The 23,389-nt window shown below is 35.1% G+C and overlaps 1 protein-coding gene across 6 annotated transcripts in view; it reads left to right on the forward strand.

The window, feature by feature from the left end:
• PIK3C2G (phosphatidylinositol-4-phosphate 3-kinase catalytic subunit type 2 gamma) overlaps nucleotides 1–23,389 on the forward strand; it is a 290,952-nt gene that overhangs the window by 128,950 nt on the left and 138,613 nt on the right. For all 6 annotated transcript variants that reach the window (XM_085230990.1, XM_085230979.1, XM_085231006.1 and 3 more), the window contains 3 exons: nucleotides 6,926–7,121; nucleotides 10,393–10,515; nucleotides 17,972–18,103. In XM_085230990.1, coding sequence (XP_085087116.1) covers nucleotides 6,926–7,121; nucleotides 10,393–10,515; nucleotides 17,972–18,103 — 451 coding nt within the window. The remainder of the gene's footprint in view (nucleotides 1–6,925; nucleotides 7,122–10,392; nucleotides 10,516–17,971; nucleotides 18,104–23,389) is intronic.

Raw genomic sequence — 23,389 nt, forward strand, 5'->3', positions numbered from 1 at the left:
ATAATTATGCTAAATAAAAAATACAGTGATATAAAAATATAAATAAACCAGCATTTCCCCAAACTAATATTGAGATTCAGATATGGAGAATGAGGTATGATGAAAGAACATATTGTAGTTATTGGTGGTCACAGTAGCAATATTACTGCTATTATTAGTAGCTGTCCTTAATCCCACTTCCTGAAAACCTGAAAAAATATTTTTGTGTATTTTTTATCCTCAACTCCAATAATTTTCCTTTCTCCCTCCTTAGGCTTCAGTTCTTCATTGTCTTTTGTCGTGTAAGCAGTGTGTTGTTCGGAATTATATACTGTCGTAAGAAGAGTAGACTAATTAGCAGTAATGGACAAAATCATAAGACTCTCCTTTATTTAATCCCTCAGATAAAATCAGCTTAGCATCGCTGGCCTGGTCCTGTTAGCATTACTGCACAGCACCGCACAGGCTGAGGGACTAGCAGGAGTCTGTTCTGTCGTGGGCGTCTGTCAGGCTTCTTGGGCTGATAGCCACCTATAGGGCTCAGATCCTTCTCTACCTCTCTGTGGCTTGCAACCTGTACTCACAGAAGTATGCCAATGTTCTCAAAGGAGCTGCCATCCAAATTTTGGGGTGAGCCATCGCACACTGTGTTATGGAGGCCTGTCTATTTTGATTGATGAAAAAGGTGGCCATTTGAGATCTAAGTCTTGTTCCTCCCCCCTCTTACAGCTACTCTGATTGCACTGTGCTCAGAGAGGCAAATAGGTGAACCAACCACAAAGATTGCAGCAGTCTTTCAAACACAGATGTGATTTAAATGCAGGGCTCCAAATGCCAAGCTTGTTGTTTCACCATTATTCAATTTCATGAACAGCAAACAAAGATTATATTTCTAAGCTGCCAGGAAAAGCTAAGCAACTAGGAGACTCAGATGCAGAAAGGAGGAACTGGACGGTAAGGTGTTTGTAGGATTCTTCTCCCTTGGAGACAGCCATTTATTCCATTTAAACACTATTAATGGCAAAAATGTCTTGAATACAAAAAGTAATTAATAGTTACTAATCAACAGCTTGGCAATCACAAAGTATTCAGAAAACCTCTCTGGAAAGGATTTAAAACATTCCTCTGCTTAAAGATATTTTCAAAGTTGAGCTTCACTGAATCAGCAGCTCTCTGCATCTATTTACTTATGCCAGGAAACCTTTAACTGTGAAGACTGATAATTCCATTTGTTCTTGGCACATCCAAATTTCCTAACAATTTCAGGATCCATTTGGTAATACAATTTTAGAAAGTGTAACTTGCTGATTGCAAGTCAGAATTTTCCAGACCATTAGTAATTCTGTGGAGAAGCCTACATTCAAAGTTGTCCGGGGTGAAATTCAATTACATGCACTGATATCCATTTCATGTATACATTAACACAGTATGTGTATTACATTTAGACTTACTAACTAAACTTCTAAAGCCAGCAAAATATCTAAAGCTAGGCCAACAGGTTTGAACTGAAAAGTCTACAATAGCATAAAAGCTTGTGTTAACTTATATCTGATTAAAACAAAATACAAGAGTATTGATCAAAACTGATCTAGTGGAGCCTCAGTGTCACCCACAGGAAGTGAATAAAAGCATTCTAAGCATCTGTTCATTTTGGGATTATGAGCTTTCCTCAATCCTTCACCTTCATGAGAATTCCATGGTCTCTCCTAACCACCAATCCAGGGAGGCTGAGTCTAAGTTGTATTTTCACACTCTGAGGCTAGAAGTAAAAACCACCTGGAAGGTGAGGCATGCATTCCTGCTAAAACCACCTCTGTGTTTACTTTTCTACCCCATTAGCTCCCAGCCCTCTTTTACTTCATTATGTTTACTTGGCTAGCTTTGCAGACATGGAAAAAATTTGCCCACGATGTAAAAGTAAAGTAAAATCATCTTAGTAAAAAAGTAAATTAAAATCATTTTTCCAGATCTTGGAGAAGTGTAAGAGTTTATGTTTTGCTATCTCTAGCAGCACAATTGAGAATAAAATCAGCACTGACAGTTGAAGAGAGGATAGACTGCAATTCCCATTTATGCTGTTCTTTTCTGTCTCTTTTCTGTATTTATATTTATCTTCAAGAAAAAGGTATCAAAATCAAACAGTAAAAACAGCAGTTACTCCAATAATTCTTACTAATTTTCCTCTTTTCCCCACCCTAGAAAAAAGGATTAACAGAGGTCATTCACCATGGAATGTGAAGGTCAAAGACTATATTCAAACTCTCAGTCCTTTATTTATTGTTGCAATAACTGACTCTGTTAACAGTGTTATCTTGACCAAATTATTCCATACCTGTGAACAGAGCAGTACTCGTCCATATTACATCTAAGTCTGGATCATGTTCTGTTCCCTTTGCATGAAGTCCTTAAAAAAACATATTAATATTTCAGCACTCCACATCTTATTTTTTCTTTCTTCTTAAATTTGAGAAAAGATAGGCATTTTTAGAAATTTTCACCTTTCTGCAGCATGAAATTTTCTCAAAAGATAAATGAATCTATTTAAGTTAATAAAGATTTAGCATTCTGGCTTGCTGCACTCTAGAATATAAAAAAAGCAGGCTACAGACTGGTGCAGATCTACAGTCGGTGTGCCTTTCTGAAAAGTTGATGAATGAACATTTGTACAATGTCTACAGCCTTGTGACTTCAGGCAGGGATTTTATGAGATCAGACACAATAAGCAGCTTTTGGAACTGATCCGTAGTTCTCTGGGACCCATCCCAGAAAGTCCAGTGTGCACCATGAGCTGATGATGTTGCATCAGCAGCTTTTCCTGTCTGAACAGGATGGAGTTCTTATCTTTTTGAGAGAATGCAGAAAACAGATACCTTGATGACAATACATCTAATGAAATTGAACTGTCGTTACATTTAAGAGTGTAAAGGTTCACTGATGGCACTTTGGATTTGATAGTTTCTTCTAGACGTAATCATGAAAGTATTTACTACAGAAAGTTTCAAAAAATAAAAATAAAAATAGAAGGAGGAAGGGGGAAATGGCAGGTTTTGTCAGAGTTTTCCTAGAAAAAAATTGAAAATACTTCTTTCTTTCCCTGGGACAGAGCTATTCTATGTTTGTTTTTGGTTTGGAAAAATCACCTTTTGTTTCAGAAAACAGAAAAACATCAAGAGTTTTTTTTTATTATATTTCCTCTTTATAAGTCTTTTTGCGTTGTTGTTTTTTTTATTTTTATTTTTTTAATTTGAGCATGGCTCTTTATCTCTAAGTTGTTGCTACGTTACATCTTTATATGTTTTTCTGATAGTCTAAATTTTATTTACTCAGGTTTATTTAATTAAGACCAATTTTCATATAGCTAAATCCCCCCAGTTCTCCCCCCCCAAAAAAAATAGTAGATCCAAGTTAACAAGGCTTTATAAAAGATCCGATTTTAGAAACGCTTTGATTACAAGGACAGCAGAAATTTTTTAAATTTATTTCAAGATATAATTCAGAGGATTCTTCAGCTAATAGGAGGAAGCAACAACAAATAAATTGGTGCTAGGAAACTGCATCTGATCGGTTTTTGCTTTACAGCCCTTTCATGTTTTACTTTTTACTTATTGTGGTGATTGTCTAATTAACATTGCTTAGCACCTCATCTGAACCTTGAGGGTATATTGTTTTTTTCTAAGGCAGTGGGGTAGGAGAGGGAGAGAGGGAGACCAAAGCAGAATTTATGATCTTAATATTTTTCCTATCTCTAAAAATAAGTAAGAAAGAGTAATATCAAGCTCATGTTTTGCAAAATAGCTTTAAGGTGCCACAGGAATCTAAAGACTTACATCTGAATTCTTTTCAAGCATGTTTTACCTTGAGGAAATGTGTGTATGGAATCAGAAAGAGCATGTTCGATATGTATTAAATTGATGTCATCTGCTAGCAAAGTGCCTACTCTGTTCGAAGATCTGATACTGAAATAATATGTGAATTGTAATACTGGATTGAGAAGAAATTATGTGGTTTTCTGTAAGGAATAAGCAGGTTTGCTCCTTACAATCTCTAGAATTTACATGCAAGCATATTCATTAATTCTGTCAGGAATGGTGTGGGTGGTTCTTTTTCTCAAGCGATTAATTCATTCCTTCAGACTTCACTTACAAGTATGTCATAAGCAAACATACCTGGCAACTGTGGTTGAAGTTTGTTTAACACCAGTTTCCACATAACAACCCCCCATCCTCCAAAAAAATAGATACCAGCTAAAATGCCTTATAAAGGATACAGTTGTAGAAAAGTTTTGGATACTAGCACTGCAGGAAAATTTTAATTTCTTGTGAAAGGAGCATGTGAGAAATAAACATATCTGGCAGCTATGGATAAAAGTCACTTCTCGTATTCTCATCTCATTTCCTGGAGAAAATGAGAGAGAAATCACCACAGAGAAGGTGATGCCAAATAATTCTAAACCAGAAATAAACTGAGACTTGAGTTGTTGAGATTATAAACCTCAGTTCACTTTAGGATGTGTTCCCTTTATCATTCTCCTAAGTACTATGTGTAGGATACTTCCTAGAAAATAAACTCTGGCATAGCTAAAGCTGTGGATCTACTGTGGGAAGTCTATGGCCTTTGCAAGGTGTATCAGTGAAACACCATAGACTCTTCTCATGTAAAATTTATTAATCATAAAAGCAGTTAAGTTCTCTGACTTCAGTTCTTTGCAGTGAAATGTTGCTGACCATCTCTTCTGCGAAATGGACACCTACAGACTCACCAAGCTGTTTGTCTCTAATTTGCTTAATTGCCACCAGGCTTAATGAGTGAAAATTTTGTGTGGGGGGGAGGTGACTATGGCAAAGAAGGCACAGAAGACACACGTAGGAAAAAATACGATAGCTGCAGACTAGGTCATACGTGATCATTTGCTTATGTTTGAGGAGCTTTATTTGTGAGAAGAATCATGCTGGATCTCCTATAAATTAGATAAATAATACTGCAATTTCATGAATTGAAAGAGAGAGAGGAGAAAACAGGAGAAAGAAAGAAAGAAAAGAAATTTCCCAGTTTACTTCATAGAGAGTTTCACAGACACTGCCTGTAGCTGACTGAAGGCTTTCTGTCTCATCTAGCCATGTAGATATTTTACGGTGGGAAGGTCTTTGATACCCAGAAAACCTTTTCACTTTACCACTGACATGAATAAATTATGTTACAAATAATTGAGGAAAAAAAATATTTTTTTTGTTACTATTTTTTTTTTTCTCTTCTGGTTTTGGACCTTTTTTCTGGACCTCTTAAGAATGTTTTATATGTATGACTCTCAGTAATTCATTGGAATGTAAAATAATTCAGTGCATATTAAACATTTAATTTGGAAGGTGCTCAGTCACTGCACATCTGAGAGAGCTGGGTATAAGAATAAAACGCTATCCAAGGAAAAATGCATTTGAGCTAAAGATTTATTCAGAACCCTTATAGAAAAAGATAGTGAATGGAGAAAATGATAAAGAGAGGAAATACAAGGACAATAAGAAAGATATACCAGCCACAGAAGTAAATACTGAGTAAAAGGACTGAGTTTTCTTAATTGATTTTAATTGATTAATCTCTAAAATTATTCTGCTCACATGTGTGGAGCACCACGTCCCTAGGCAGCTTGTACCAGTACATTACCACTCTTTCAAATATATAATAATTCCTTTGCAGAGTTTTCCATGTATTTTGTGACTCAGTAATTCCAAATAATTGCTAGTTTAAAGGTGTGAAAGAAGTTCCAGACTAGGAATATGTTTGAAGTAACTTTTAGTGACAAACTGAGCTAAGTCCAGTGAATCATAATGTCTGTATCTGCTGTTGGACAGGATGCTTTCAGCTATCCCAGGTGTTAAAAGTGAATGCAAACTAGTCTCAGACTTTCTGTTCTTTGGAAAAATTTTTAATAGATACATGGCTAATAAATGGTTATTGAGTGCAGTAGCCAAACATACGTTGGGAACTGTGACATAAGGTAATGAGAGTATGTCCTTGACCACGTAGAAACCTGGGAGATATAGGGAAGGGGAAAGAAAAATTTTGGATATTTCTTTTGGAAGACAAATCATCTTGATCCTGGAAAGGTACAAAGTTCTCTGACACTTTCTTCTTCAAACTGTCCCTTGCCTGAGAAATAAGAGTGCTTGTACCAGCTCTCTTCACTTGATGGAGGCTGCCAGGGCTGGGGATTTTAATTTACAATGGCAATCAGATAGTCCCTAGCTGCTCCAAAAATGCAGAGAGGGAAGATGGATAAAAGCCAGTAACTGCAGAAAAAGAGCACCGCAGACTCATGCCAAAGGAAATAACATAAATAAAAGTGAAATATAAATGAGGGTACAGCCTGCATTTGATGTATCTGTGCAGATACATCTTTCACTGTCTATCACTGTGGAATATTTTCACCAATACATGACCATCTGAATGCTATATCTGATTGTGGCTGCTATTATATATATATTTTTATGAGTTGTTTATCTGTATTTGCAATAGCTTCATAGCCTTAAAAGCTAACCAGTGCCTTTGCTCCTTTCTACTGCAACATTGCCATTTCCCTTGAACTAAGTAGCTATGTAGCTGCAGAAATTACAAGACGCTTACAGAATATAAATCTTTCCGGTGCAAAAATTAACAGACTAAAATGATGTATCTGAAGCACATACTAACTTGCTGTAGTTTAAAAGGCTTACTCTGAAAATGCCTTAATTTGAAGGCACTGTAATGAAAGACTGCTAATGATACACCAGAAATGAGCTAAGGCTGGTTTCAGAAGCACAGATGGCTAATTGGCTTCAGTTGGTAGGTTATGTCATTTAAATTAAATTTTATTAGGAAGCATTTCAAAGCCATAACTGATGGTTTAAGATAAACATGCTTTATCACTAGTGACCTATTTCTAACCTTTATTTATTTCTCTCTCTCCTCTTAGCATTAACGGAAGCTGCTGTGACAGAGCTCTCCATGGCCATCTCTCATCTCATCCATGTGTACAGCAACAGCTTTGATATGGATTTCCAGGTTGCCAGTGTACCTAGAAGCCCTTCACGTGCAGACATCAGCCTTGATTCCCAGCTCAGCTTCACTGTTTATGCTGCTCATAACATTCCTGAAGCCTGGGTGAACAGGTGGGAGAAAATCCAGCAACAGTTCACAAGGAGGGTGGTGCCTCATCTCTCATAATCACATATTTTTCATAGGTGCTAGCTAACCTCTGTTGCTTTGGCAATACTTCAGTATTAATGTTAGAGGCTGAGTGAGTGCATCTCCACCATTTTTATAGTATAAAGAGCACTTATGTAATCTGATCAGAAGTCTCCCATGTTTCATTCAGAAGAATCAAAGAGGTCTTAGCTGGTTACCCCAACCAATATGGACATATGATAACAAGCAAGGTCATAGTGTTGAACTTGATGGGTATGTGAACAAACATTTGTGTGTCTGACTTGCTCAGAGAGGCAGAGAAAAGTGTTTGCACTTCATGCCAAGAGTTTGGTTTGAAGCTTTCTATAGCCTTCTCAAAGTACAAATGAGTGAAAGTATTACCAAGTTAATCAGAGGGACGCTTGCTTAAACCCAGTCTGAACAAGGCTTTATCAGTAATTTTTGTTCTTTGTATATTCAAACCACATTACTTGGCTAGGCATATGCACTGACAAGCCCTATTGTGATAAAAATCAGCACAGTTTATGGGTCAAAGTATACCATGTATTTTCATCTAGTAAAGGAAAGAAAAAAAAGGAGACAACTTTATTAAAAAGCTGATTGAAATGTTTTCTTTGCACTTTTTTGTTTTGTTTGTTTTGTTCAAATAAGTTGTCTCTTAAAACAGATGCTTTTCTACTGTAAAACTGGTGTTCTCCTTTTGCCACTCCATTGCAGTCTGGTATTATTATTTTTATGAGTGAAAATGCTATTCTACAAGTGCTTTGTTATTACTTTCCCTTTGCTCCCCCTCCACCTTGATTTCCAAATGACCGATTAAAAAGCAATGGGATCATTTGCATTAGACTGTGAACAAGAAAATGTACTATACAACATTAACTGTAATTAGCAATTAAATAAAAATCTGAGAGATTTACATTAGTTGAGGTAATAAATGGAAAACTATAATCACTATCCTGATATTGCAGATGGTTATACCATTCCCGCTGCATTTTGTTTCACCAGTGAAATGTGAAATTACATATGGCCTAAAATGCCACTGATGACTTGAACACTATGTTCAAGCATGTGAAAATGAGGATCTCTCTTCCTCCTTAACCTCCTCTTCCAATCTTTCTAATACTTGTAACATTAATTTCTTAGCATAGACTGCAGTCCATTCCGCCTACTTTCCTCAGATACTTTTACTAACTTCATTCATAGCTGCGTTCCTCCTCCTTGTTTTCCACATTACATGATTGTATGCTGGCTTTGTCCCAGCACTTGGTTTTCCATTTATATATAAATATATACAGTATGAATTTAAGTGCTCCAAAAATAATGCTTACTATTTTATTATGTTAGCCTGCAACATCAGAGGTAGATGTTCGTGGTATGGCAGTAGAGGTTGAATTTTCTCACCAGAGGGGCAGTCAGACATGGAAGTATGTATGATGCAAAGGTGTGTCATTGAATTCCTCCATGTGGACAAAAATAGCACCCACCGACATTACTGATACTTGCTGAATGTTTCTGGAGACCAAATAGTTGATATGAGTGCGCTGTGGTGATGGGTAGTATGTCTCTTGTTCATTGCTCGCAAAAATGCATAGCTAATGGTGGTGACTATGTTGAAAAATCATTCTTTGTAACTGAGAAAGTGTTCCATCAAGTAGCTTTATTGTGCTCTTTGAACCTGTTGTTGTTTCCATGGAAATAAATAGGTGCATTATGTTTGGGGCAAGCTACATATGTTAGAATTCTGATATCTCTTACAACTTGTCTCATTGTTTTTCCATACATACAAGTTTGTGATAAGTGATCTTTTTTTCTAATCATTTAGGATAAGAGGGAGGGTCTTGTGTTTTACAGAATCATTTTAGTGTCTCACCAAATCCCTCCAAAGCTCGTTTTTCTGGATTGCTACTTTATCAGTTTTTATATTCATGCTTACAATTCCTCATTTCAGTCTTACTGTCTTTAAAAAGGTAGTTGGAGACCTTATAAATTGTAAAACCAATTGCCTTTCTGTACTGTATTTTTGTTCCTACTTTCTTTTATCAGTTTTTTTTGTTTTGGCTCATATAGATCCCAATCAGATATTCCCTATTTGATGCCAATGACATAATGTTTTACTGTGTTTGTTTTGCATTGTTTTGCTGCGTTTGTTTCTACAACCCTCAAATTCATATCACTATCTATATCAGGATGATATGAAGTTATCTTTGGGACATGACTAGTTTTCTCTGCACTTGAATTCATAGGGAGGGAGGATACCTAGGCAAAATATTGCATGAAGAAATATAATGTGTTGAAATGTGAATACTCTGAACATTGTGTAAGCATTAATCTTTTTAGGATTAGTGTTTATGGCATATAAATCAGGGATATATCAGGGATTAAGCAATCCTTAATCACTTTATTATATTAAAATTTATTATTTCCTTCACTATACTCCGATTGTTGGTAGTGTTTGGACTCTAGAGGAAAGATGCCATATTTAAAAGCTCAAGCATTTCCTACACTTGTGAGGTTTTTGTTTTTTTTTTTTTCTTTGCATAGATACCTCAAAGGAACTACAGATTGCTAAACAAAAAGAAGAGAAAAGACTACAGTAATTATAACAATTATTACAGTGTTCTGGAAAAGATCAGCAATGATGCTTGTAAATAAAGCTAAGCCAGGCAATGTTAGTCTGCAAACACTTTAAACTTGCTTTCATCATTCCTGTACAAAACATGGTCTACAGCTCAGCGTGGCAATTTTCCATAGAAGATCTGGAAGTTACAAGATGAGTTAAGAACACAGAACTAACAGATAGTTGGAGACCTGAATTATGCTGGTCAGAAAAATATGTGACAAATGCCAACACAGATATCTTTAACGCATCTGCTATAATAAATATATAGATTCCCTGAAGTATTATCCTGTGGGGTTTTTTGTTTTGTTTTCTTTGTTGTTTTCTTACAGATTGGGAAAAATATGACTGAAGTTATATGATGAGAAAGTTGCAACTCTTCACACCTTTCACCTAAACTTCCATTGACTGCCATAGGGAAAAATAAATAAGGATTACATGTCTTAAGCACTTTCTTGAACTCTATTTTTTAATTTAAACATTAAATCTGATTTGTCATTTTAATTCTATTTGCATGTAAGAATGGATCTTCATAAGTTTCTGAATGGTTAACCCTGAATTTACTGTGCTGGAAATTACATTGTAATTAATTTTTTTCCCCTTTTTTTCCTTTATAGATACAAACTTTTTTCTTTTTCCTGTTTACTAACATATGCTGGGAAGACAATATGTCAAGTGAAGATTTGCAAAAATATACCTGTTAGAAAATCCTTCTTTTTCCTGACAGACTGGAATGAGAAGTAAGTTTTTATCTCTGCTTTTATGAAGATTTTACAAACTTAATATTAATTTGAAACAAACAAGCAAACAAGCAAAGTCACATCTTTGTTATTGATCTTCTGTGCAAATTAAATTCATAGAATTCAGAGAAATTTAGAGAGGTGGGAGCAGGAAAGGAATGTGATAGCCAGAGAGAGAAGTAATGCTAAACTAAGTTTAGTCTAAGAATAAACTAAAATAAGCAGGCCTGAGAATAGCTTTTGTTCAGCTATTCACCGGGAGAATGCTGAAGCTGAAAGGAGATACAAAAGGCCTTATTTCAGTTCTCTTGTGAAGACTTTGCACTTTGGATTCACTTCTAGTAGATATGAAATCCAGCTTGAGAATCTGTTGTAAAATTTTTTGGATTCTTTATTTAGAAGGAATTTGATTGTGTTGATTTTTATATAAAAAGGACCTGCAGACTAGGTTTTAAATTGAAGTCCTTTGGTTTCAGTCTAGAATTTTTAAGTAGAGGCTGCCAGCTGCCTGTCTTGTGCCTATCTGCTTTGAGGAAATTAACTCCATTTAAAAGCAGGACACACACACACACTTAAATAACATTCACTTAAGGCAATGAAATGACAAAAGGCATACTTGCAATAAATGGAAGAGAGAAGAAATAGGCAGGTTTGTGGTTTGTTTGTTTTTTTTTTTACGTTCCTGAGAATGACCTTTTTATTTATAGTCTTTCAAATTTTTTTTTGTATTTTACATTACCATTTACTTTATTCTAAATCTGAAAGAAGCTTGATTACATTGTAATTGAATAAAGGCTAAGATTCATAGAAGGTTTTGTTACCTTATAATTGAATACAAAGTGAGCAATTCATAAATCTTGATTGCCTCACTCTAAGACATATAACAGCTTGAAACTGGTCAAATGAAAGTTTTATCTCAAACCCACTGCACTTCTATCTTAATGGAAGTTTGTGCAGTCTTTTTACTCAATGCTTCTGAACGAATGTGGGATACTTAATACGTATGCCCTATAGTTAAGAAACAAAATGGGTGCATTTCTGCTACTAATATAAATTAGTTATTTTAGGACCTAACATCTTTGCTGATAACAATCGAGTCCAGAGAGTTTGTGATGAACCATCAATCCTTTGAAGGAATTGTTATCTTTGTGTTGAAAATTTTGGATCATTCTCATTTGCACTGTAGGAATTTTCACATTGCCCAGCTTATGGTATGTATGGGCAGATACAAAACTAAAGTGTAGGGGAAGGATTACATTGTTTATGAGTATTTTTGGATTCCAGAAGGTGGCTGACTTATTTCTAGGATGTGTCTCATAGAACCTCTTCATAAAACAAAATATAAAACAACAGCATAGAAATAAGTTCTTCACCCATGACTGAAACCACCTTTCTTCAGTTTCTATGAAAATATGCAGAAATCATATGGAAGCTTCAGCATTTCTGTTCAAACCTCCTTTTCTTCAAAGTCTGTATGAAATGTTTGCAATTCAGTCAAAGAATGTCTTGGACAAACAGTTAACTACACATACCAAATTATTTCATAGGTAGTTGTGAGAAGAAGTTAACACCATAAACAAGATGCAGAATTGCATGAAACTTAATAAGAGGCCTGCTCCAGAAGCAACGCTTCCTGTTTTATTATGTTGGCCCACAACATCAGAGGAAGATGTTGGAAGCATGGCAGTTCAACCTTTCCATCAATATTCTATTGCATTTTGTTGATGTGTGACAGATGGCAGCAGAGGGATAGTTAGTCAAAATGGTATCTAACATGGAAGTGTCTATGAAGGAAAGATGTATAACTGAATTCATCCTTGTGGGAAACATGAAACACCCATTGACTTTCACTGACACATGCTGAATGTTTATGGAGACCAAACAGTGAATGTGAGCACAGTGAAGTGGTGGGTGGTGCGTTTAAGTAGCGGTGACAGCAATGTGGGAGACAAGCTATGTTCAGGAATGGCCATGCATAGCTGTCACACCATGAGATGAAGAGCATCTTGGTCAACTCATCTGTGCAAATTTGTTTATTATGGCCAGGGAACTGTGTACAAAGCTAAATATTGGTTTAAATGCTTTGGAAATGATGGTGGTAACGTTGAAATGTTGCAAAGTTTGTGCCAGGTGAGTCCCATGAATGCTCACGCAGGAACAGAAAGAAAATTGTATGCAAGTATGTCAGGACCTCTTGAACCAGTATGAGGTGGAAGGTGATATTTGAATTTCATAATTACTGGTGATGAGATGAGATATCACTGCTATGAGCAGCATTCAAAGTTGTAATCTGTGGAGTGGCAACATGGAAATTCCCCATCGAAGAAAAAGTTGAAGACGCAGCCATCAGCAGGGAAAAAGTGATGTTCACCATTTTTTAGAGTTGGAAAGGGTGATTCTTCCAATTTTTTGCAACATGGGCAAACCTTCTACTCTGATCACTACAGTGGAATGCTGTCTAAGCTGAAGTCTTGAATTTTGAAAGTCAATCAAGTGAAGATCACTTTCTCTTAGAACGCACTAACGCCCCATACTAATTTGAAGACTGTGGAGCATGTTGCCAACCTTGGCTGGACTGTCATACAACACTCACTGTATAGTCTGGATTTGGTGCCTTCTGACATCTATCTGCTTGTGCTGATGAAAGATGGACTGTATAAGCAATATTTTCCTAGCAATGACACTGTCATTGCAGCTGTGAAACAGTGGGTCATCTCCACTGGTGCTGACTTTCATGAGCATGGCATGCAGGCTCTTGTTCATCAGTAATGAAGTCTATGGACTTCTGTCTCTTAGCTTTTATAGTTGCTTGAATTTCAAAAATCATTCTCAAAATTTGAATCAATTCATTCAATCAAATCAAATTAATTACAAATTACAAAATCAAATACATCTAGCAGGATTTTCTGTGTTTCCTTCAATCATGAACATGTATACCACCTGTTTGGCCCATATTTGTGTAAGCCTTAAATCATGAGGGCAAAGTTCTTGGACCAAATGAGATCCAGAAGCAAAGGCTGAGAATCTAGGCAGACAGAAATGACATTATTTTAGTATACTTTGTTTTGTTTTTGCAACTGGTTTTTGCAAACAACTGTTATTTTTAGTCAGAATGCAAAGGTCAGATGGGATATTTTAAACCAGGTATTAGTGTAACAGCTAGATTTTTCCCTCCTGTCTTTGAGTCCCTAGAATATTCCTTGCTTGCCAGGGTAGATTTTATTCAGAAACAGGTGCTTATATAGCACATATTCCTACTCTGTATCTAACAAAGCCCTTCACAGGAAAATCAAATGTTTTCACATAAAGAAAGGTGCTGACTTCTTTACTGAGTTGTACTTAACACAGTATGACTTTGGTATTGTTTACAATTAGTCAGGATAGTGACGCCAGGTGGTGTTTTCAGTATGATAATATATAAAAGGAAGGAATTGGGTTTTTTTCCATTTTTTTGTTTTTAAATGCGAAATACTTGTCATAATGGGAAATTCCATTGTTTGGGTTTTGTTGGCTTTTTTTTGTTGTTGTTATTGGTGCTGATAACCCTCTAATAAAGAAGAAACAAACAGCACCAAACTTGACAAAATAATCATTATATTCAATTTTCTGAAACGTACAGAGAGAAGGAATAGTAAATGTGGTATTGTGTTGTTATTGAAGGTGTTACGTACCTAACTAGCAGAAGTTTAAAACATATTCAAGAACAGGCTGGTTTGTCTTTCATACAATAATACATGCATAGAAACATTCATTAGCACTTTTTTGTAAGATACAGGCTGAAACAGATTAAAAATAGTATATTTTAATGAAATAAGTATTACCATAGTTGTTCACATATGTCATGAATTGGCCTCAGTTTATTATTGTAGAAAGTATGCATCACTAAAAACTGTCACCCATCTGTGTTTACTCTTGGTTATATTTTAGCTGTAGTCACTCTCTGAAAGAGAAAGAAATATATTCACATATAAAAAAATTTAAGAGGAGACAAGATTTCTTTTTTTGCAAGATGTTTTGTCCTGACTTGTCAAGTGCTACTTTAATTGAAACCCATATGCTATTTCCAACTGAAATGAAAATGCAGATGATAGAAGGTCATCAGGAAGAGTTTCCATTACAATAGGAAGTCAGCTATTCACTGTAGAGTTAGAGATCAATAAGGACAAAAAATAAATCTATCTAGTTGAAAACTAATTTTTGCCTGAACAAAACAGAGAAATGGAGAGTGGTACTTTGATTATTAGAAGCCCAGGAAGATTGTTTTAACAAATAAACAAACAAACAAAAAGAAGAGATAAAATTTGCTATATTTGTTGATTTTCATTTATTTAGTTTGTATTTTACACTGCTTTATCCAATTGGTGTTTGAACTTGGTAGGTTTTTGTGTTTAAATATGATCTTCTGGTGAAGTCGTTTATCATCTCCAAACCTTCATAGAATTGGAGATTCCTCAGATTGGAGAATTGGAGTCCTCAGATTGAAATCATTTGATTCCTAAGAAGGTTGCTTCACATGCATTTTTGTTGTTGCTGTTTGTCTTTTTTAGGATTTTGTTCTTTGTTTTGTAATCTGTGTGTTTGAAAAATGAGTATCACTTTGGTGTAAAATTTAAACAGACTGATACTGTCTAGTGCATAATGAGCAAAGTCCCAAATTTCCCCTTTTATTTTCACATCAACTTTATTTTTAAATGCATGAAACCTCTCCAGAATTTGCTTCCTTTTTTCCTCTGCTGGCTGCTCTTCATTCTACCACCTCCTCTCTTTTTCCACTCTCCATAATTTATGTTAAACCTATAGACATAAAATATGGAATTAGCATTAAGCCTACCATTCATCACCTCAGATACTTTCTTGGCTTTGGATTTCTTTTTCCCTGTATTGTGTTTGGCTTGTATGGTTAGTTTATACTCTCCCTGGGCAAAGCCCTGGTTGCCTCAGAGCTTTCAGTGTTGTGTGCTCTTATAATGTTAGGGCCTTAGCCTTTGAAACCAGCTGTATAACATTACTTAACATCTGTAAACAGCACTTTCTCAGTTAGTAGCTTCTTTGTTCTTCTCAACTACTGCTGAAATTGATCATCCACAAAGTGTCTTGTTTCTGGCCACCTTTCCATTTCCTCTTTCCTCTTAGTAATCTTTTTGTCTCGGCCTCATGCAGTCAGAAATTATAATACCAAGTAAGTTTAGGCATCATTAAAACCGGTATAAATATTCCCTTTCTTTGTATATCACTGAAGGAAAATTTTTGGCCTTGTTTAAGTCTTGGGATGCCTAACTCTTACTTAAATCTCCAGGTTTTTTTCTACATCTACATACATCTGGTAGTGCTATATATTGTGTCCTAAGGAATCTCTGACAAGTGTTTGCTTTATGCAAGGAAAAGGATATTGAAAAGTTTATTTCATTTCTTCACATTCACAAACAATGCTAACAAATTTCTATATTAGAAAACACATGGCTTTTTTTTTTCTTTCCACAGAAAATATTAATGAAGCTAAGTGTAACTCTTTGTTGAATGGTTTTATGAAAGATGAGCAGAGTTGTTGCACTGTAAATAAAAAAAGCAGAACAAGATATCCATGAAATATAAAACAATTCAGTTTTCCAGTAGATGTATCCAAATAATTATGAGTGAATAAGGGGTCATGAAATGGGAAGCAGAGTTGAAAGCTATAAATAGAGACATATGGGAGATGTGGGAAGACAATTGAGAACTGCTTCTCAAACCTATTCATGTTAATTACGAAGGATGGGAAATTGATGTCTTGCTTTTTTACTCAGATGGACATATGCAAATTTGGATAATTTCTAAAATGTTTTAGATTCATCTGAAATCTTGACACTAATGCTAATTTAGAGTACTTAAGAGTTTTAGCAAAAATGTCTTCTTTGTTACAGTAACTCCTCAGTGCATTCAAGTAAACTTTCCTGGAATCTATAGGATTTTGACAGATTTTGAGTGAAACAAGTAGGATGAAAATCCTGTTTAAATTGAACATTACACTCTTATCTTGTCTCATTTCTGCTGCTCACAATCCTTATTTTTTCAGGCTACTATATTTTTAATAATAATTTCTACATTTATTTACCGTATCATTTTTTAAAAATGCTGAAATTTGAATTGTTTCCCCTTTTAGATTGAATATGTGAAAAATAAATCATAGAATCATAGAATGGCCTGGGTTGAAAAGGACCACAATGATCATCTAGTTTCAACCCCCTGCTATGTGCAGGGTCGCCAACCATCTGACCAGGCTGCTCAGAGCCACATCCAGCCTGGCCTTGATGCCTCCAGGGATGGGGCATCCACAACCTCCTTGGGCAACCAGTTCCAGTGTGTCACCACCCTCTGTGTGAAAAACTTCCTCCTAATATCCAACCTAAACCTCCCCTGCTTCAGTTTAAAACATTCCATCTTGTCCTATCACTATCCACCCTCGTAAACAGTCTTTCCCTCTCCTGTTTATATACTCTCTTCAAGAATTGGGAGACCACACACAATATTAAATAATATTATTTCAATTTTTATTCTGTTTTGTTTTAACTCAAGTTTATGCAGATTCTGTTTTCTTGACATTTTTGCTGTCAACACAAAAATAATTGTTTTAGCCCTTAGCTCCTTATATTGATTTTGTTTATACAAAAAAAAATAATAATAATAATTAAAAAAAAAGAAAAAAAAAAGTAACAAATCTCATTTTATGGTTGAGAAGCTTAAGTTTTTAACTTAAAAACCATCTACCACAGATATTCTCTTCAGGAAAAAGGAAATAAAATTTTGCACAAGTCTGATTAATATCATATGTGATTTTACCACATAGCATGAAATTATCTCATTTATTAGAATTGCTCTAAATTATGTTTGTAAATTGGTCATATAATCTATATTCACAAATTGAATGACTAATCAAGTTTATTAGTGATCAATACAAAGTTGAAAAGAACACTCATGTACTAGAATTTTCTCACTAAAAATCACGAATTGCTCATTTCTTTTACAGCAAAATCTGCTTTTAAATTGTGCCTGAGAAAAGCCACTCCACAGAAGTACACGTAAACGAGAATGATTATCATACTTTATTCACAAAACAACTCACAGTTCTTAGTAGTAGTGTTCACTTCTGAAGACGCAAGCCAGCAAATTAATTATTTGTTTACAGTTCACTCTTAGGGAGTGCTAGCACTGAAATAGCCCTCCACTGATAAAATAATACTATGCAAGATTTTAACTAGGATTCTATGCTTCTTAAGTACTATCATGCAAGTTAGTGGCTGACAGTACTTTAAGTGTGTGGCTGGTGTATTGAAGGGATCTATACATTGCATTTTCCTTCATAGCTGCCCTCCTGTAATTTATAGTTTTATATATGTGTTGAGGAATCCAGAAAAATGTGAAAAGATGTTACTTGTAACAATACTAGATTTCTTCTTCTTTTTTCTTTATTTTATTTTAGAATCAACTTTCCTCTACGGATAAAGGCTCTTCCAAGGGAAACAATGCTGACAATAAAACTACTTGGACTAAACGGTGCTTCTAAAACTATAGAGGTGCTTGCGTGGACATGTTGCCCATTGTATCAAAAAGAGTAAGTTCGCTTTCATATGATAGTTTGTGAAAAGACATTCCTAAATAGTGTTACGCTCAGCTTGGGAAGAATACAAAAAGAAAGAAACATTAATTTCAGAACCTGGCTGACACTTACAGTAAAATGCTCTTGATGTGCCTGTAAGAGCTCCACCCATAAGCTTTTCTTTCTTTTCAATACCTTGTTTTTGAACCTGGCTTGTGTAACTGTTTAATACAGTAAAATTCCTTTGGCCTGCTGAAAACCCTTATTGAAGTCTATTTTGTAGCTTTTCAAAATCTTTCCCAGCATAACTTCCTGTTCACAATTGTGTGGTTTTTTTCAGTTTGCTTTCCCTTCTCACTCCCATTCATTCTCCTCGGAGTCAGGCAGGCAGTAATGACTACAATGATCCCCTTTTCATCTGCAGACAATTTAAGAAGCTTTCTTTTCTTTTTTAACCTCTTTGTTCTACACATAACATACTGTGATTTAAAGATGCTTATAGGTTTGAGTGTCTCTGCAGTGATGCATAAACAGTCATCTAAGATAAATTTTCTGCCTTACCATAAATATATTTTAATAGCACTGAGAAATCCAAGTTTACAATCCATTATGATGATTCTTAATTATTATTTAGATTCGTTGAGACATCTGAGTTTAGATCTATTACAATGATAAGTAATTTTTATTTGGACTCCTTAGTCCTGCATGCCATAAAGTAAGATATACAATGGAAGACTAACTAAATGCATAGCTGCTCAAGTTGAGCAACAGATGAATATGTTCAAGCCCTACAAGCTTCTAAATAAGCATCTGTCTCTAATCTATAGCTCTTTCCTCAACTTGAGATATTTTTATCTATTTTCACATGTTATGGTAGTTGCCTTTAAAAACAAAAACAACCAAACAAAAAAACACGATTGATTGCATTTAGGCATTTAATATGTTATGAAGGACCTTGGGTTCTACTGAACTTTTAGGCGAATGGGCTTAAAACAGTAGGCAGTAATTTGGACTTGACTAGAGGTTTTTTTCATATTTTCAGGAAAGAATTCAAGATTGCTGTATTATTCTTCTGTGACTGAATGATTAGAGTTCTTAGCTTGAATGAAGACTTTCTATATGGTTCTTTCTATGAATCAAATCTCTTCTCCAAGGATTTCTTAGGCATTTTCGTATTCAGTTTTTTATTGGTCTTTCATTAGGCTACTTGCAAGAAAAGCGCATCACTCACTGCCATTATGTGTGCCTTTTTAAACAAAATATGCATTTAACTTATTTTGCATATCTCTACTATTCTGATGCTTAGAGTGAAAAGGTACAGGGTACTATCTTAGCTGAAAAGCTACCTGAAGATAAAGTGCTGACATGCCCTGATCCCCAGCAAGCTAATGTGTGCTTAGTACACAGAAACAGAATATTAAGCATGGTAACTTAACTGGGATGATGATGATGATGATGATTATGATTATTATTATTATTTTGCCACTTTTCAGCATTTAAGTTCCAAATTAATGGTATTTGAAAGTCCCCACTTCCCTGTATTATATATTTTGTAATGCATACCTTTAGAGCAAGCATATTGATTTTCATTAGATAAATCTCGAAGTCACCCAGGTAATTTCAAAACTCACCGGAAAATGGCTCCATTGTTTCAAGGTACACACAATCAGCACAGTGAAGGGGATACAGGGTTACTTTATTTTAATCTGCTGTATAATTGTACAGATCATTGCTGAAACGACCCTTCAAAGCGGAAATAAAAGTTGAGTTGTTGGGTTGGAATAATTTAGCAATAGCTTGTTCAGTCAGTTTGCTGTGTCACTTATAATTATAGCAATTATTAACATAAAGAAGCCTAAGTAATTTTTCCTCTTTTTAGCCAATCACAACTCCGTTCTCTATTACTTGAATTGATAGACTGATTTAAAAATAAATGGAGTACTGAAACTCCTGAAATGTGAAACTTGAAATTCAGTCTGTTTTTCCTTTTTCTTGGAAGAGATGAATATTTTTTTTTGTAAACCAGCTCTCAAGGTTAATGACTTAGAGAGCAGCAAGATTAAAATTATCAGATGATTCTTAATAATTAATGCTATTAATTAACTAAACTTTGTTCCCCTCATGCTTGAAATGCAAGTAGATATTGATTCATTTCAGCAAAATACTTCTGAACATGAAAGTATATAGCAAGAAAATGTCTGCACCTGTAGTTCCATACTAATGTGTCAAGAGTATCTTGTATTATTATGAAGATTATGGTATTAGGATCTCTAAATGAACAAATTCTGTAAATGCATATAAAAAGATTAAATGAATCTAACCAGGAAATCTCTAACAAAACATTTCTGACTTGGAAAATACCACTTCCTCAAACAAATACTTTTCTTAGAGGTGAAGTTAAGTTTTTGAAAATATCTTAACAGATACTCAGGTCTAGGATTTATAAGGGAAAGGACAGAAATAAGCTCTTTGAAGAAGCTGGTAGCTGAGATATTTGCCTGGGTCATCAAACATCCTTCTTCAAATCCTTTCCCAGTTTGTCACAGAGGCATTCTTCTCAGGACCAGAAAAGATAAGAACAGAGAGTGGTCTTTTCTATTCAAGCACTTTTTAAATGTTTGTTTGTTTTTGATAAACACTGGGAAAGGAAAATAAATTTCAATTCTTTTAAAAATACAGTTCCTGATTTTTTTCCCATTATAATCTATCCTGGTTAAAAACAAAGGAATCTTGTTCAAGTTGTCTGTAGATTATGTTAAAAAGAACAGGAAAAAAGAATTGTGATCACTTTGGGATAATTCCCCAACATTTAATCTGCACAAGTTCCTTTCATCTTTTTCTAGAAGCATGGAGAACTTCTCATGCTTTTGGGCAAGACCATGTTGATGTACCTTTACAGATCAGGGAGTGATAGCTGTTCTCTGGTATTTTAGAACTCCATTTCTGTAAGGAAAACACTAAGTAGAAAGTATGAGAAAAATATATTTAAAGGTACAAACATAAAGTTGGGGATAATTAGATTGTTTTTACACTGTATCTGGTCCTCTTTTTTCTTGATATATCCGGTCTAAACTGTAACTCCACTCTAATTTTACAGTTATTTGAGAATGAAATCAGTAATAACAATCATGGCTGCCACCTTGTTCAGTTAGGTGATCTTCTGCATCCACATTTCTTATCTTTAGCGGGTAGCTTTAGTATCTATAGGTCAGTGTCAGTAAGGTCATTGATAATTTATCTTTATCAAGAAATCTCAGGCTAAAGAGGAAGCTGAGAAAATGTTTCCAAACCAGAGTGCAAGATTTCCATTCCTTCTTGTCATAAAAATGTTTTGTCTCTTAGACTGAATAATTTAGTGATCCAGAACTAATTCATAAATAAGGAATCCAATATGTGGGGAAATAAGAGAGTTTTAATGTCTCCATGGTGCCCATTGCCCTGAGTTCACTGATTCTAACAGCACTATTTATTTTGCATTGATATTTCCAAATCAGATAGAATAAGCAATAAAATTTTCTTCTTGTTGGTTGTGGTGAATGAGGTCTCCCACCCACGTGAGTTCAGGACAAGAGGTTGACTTTGTAAGGTAGAGTAACTGGTGCTGTTCTTACATCTCAGTGTTCTCTTCTGCTGAAATAAGATTGGAGGTTTATTTTTGCACCTGTCATAGAGAAAAACTGTGCATTTTTATAATTCCAGAGCTTTTCATTTGCTTTGGTTTTGTATGAGGACATAAACAAACAGTAGCAGACACAGGGAAGCGTTTATTGACCTTCTGATGCACTTTATGCTGAAGAGAACTTTTTTTTTTTTTTTTTTTTTTTTTTTATGGAAGCCATCATCTATAACTTTAATTGTCTTTGACTTTACACTGTCTTCACTTTATACATGAGAAAACTATATTGAGTCACCTGTCTGAGCTCACCAGCAGACAAAGGTAGCAGAGATAAAACTCTGTTCAGTAAAGGTTCTGAGGATCCTGAACACTCTCCTTCCTTCATCTTTTACTCCTTCTAAAAATAATTATACTCTTTGTAACTGTTTCACCAACAGAGTTCTTAGTTATTGTTTGATTTTTATGTCCTGAAGTGGAATATTATCTGTGGAGTTTCCTGAAGATTACTGTCTCTCAAAATATACCATCTTTCAATTGTTGATGCCTATTCACGTGTTTTTAAAATACTGCCTGTTTTTAACAACTAGCCTTAGTCTAAAGTATGTTTCACTCTGTAATTTGCTCACTTACATATAGAAAATTAGCATACTTTGTATGCACGCTATAAATATCTGTTCCTAAACTAGTTCATTTTTTCTTAGGAGATATTAAGCTATATAGTATGGAGGTGAGGTCCTTGGTTTTACTCATAGTCCTCTCATCTGCTTTAATGTATAAACAGTCTTAGACAAGCGATGATACAGTGCTTTCTTTGGTTCTTCTCCTGCTGAGAAATGGAGAAGTCCATGTGCAGATTCTTCTTTACCTTCCAGGACAGTCTTTAGCCACATACACACTGGGTGCAAAGCACACAGAGATTGTCTTTGGTTGTACTTACCTACACAGACTTCAAAGTTTCCCAAGAAAAGAATACACTGTATGGATTCTTTAAAATCTTACATAGTTTCAGAGAACGATATAAGTGATTGGCAGAAAAGAGAACTCAAATGATAATTTGGTCTTCATGTTCATTCACTTCTCATCTACTCTCTCTAACTAGTGTCAGTTAGTTCAAATTATGTTGTAAACACCTGTCCACGAGGGAATGGGCAAAGAGTTATTCATTTAATGTAGGTCATCTAAGCAAGCACCACAGGAAAACAGCTTTGAAACTCCTTCGATCATTTCCACATTTTCCTCAGTGGAAGAGTTCACAGCACAAACTCTTTTTCCCCAAGTGCTATCACATCAGAGTTCCTTTTTCTGCCTCCCTTCCTCTACACATTAAACCTTGAGCTGCAAAAGAAACTTTAGAAAATGGTTTTGTCTTTAATCCTCCTGAGTGATGTTCTCACAATAAATCAAAATGTTTGCACTTACAGCATCAGTAGCTTCAGAAGTGAAAAACAAAAATTAGTCCTAAATTATGTTTGCACTGAGTGTTGTCTTAAATAAATGACTTTGCAGGAATTTTCTATTCCTTCTTTAGATGTCTTTCCAGAAATTTATTTCAGTCCTCAATTCAGAAAAGTACTTTTTTCCAGCAGTGCTGCAAACTCATTCTGGGACCAGAAAGTCCATCTAGGCTCTCATATGGCTCTGATACTCTCATATCTGGTAAAAGCTGTTTACTCAAAACTCATCTA

Source organism: Meleagris gallopavo, chromosome 1 (genome assembly GCF_905368555.1).
Source record: "Meleagris gallopavo chromosome 1, MGAL_WU_HG_1.1, whole genome shotgun sequence".
NCBI classification, from domain to species: domain Eukaryota; kingdom Metazoa; phylum Chordata; class Aves; order Galliformes; family Phasianidae; genus Meleagris; species Meleagris gallopavo.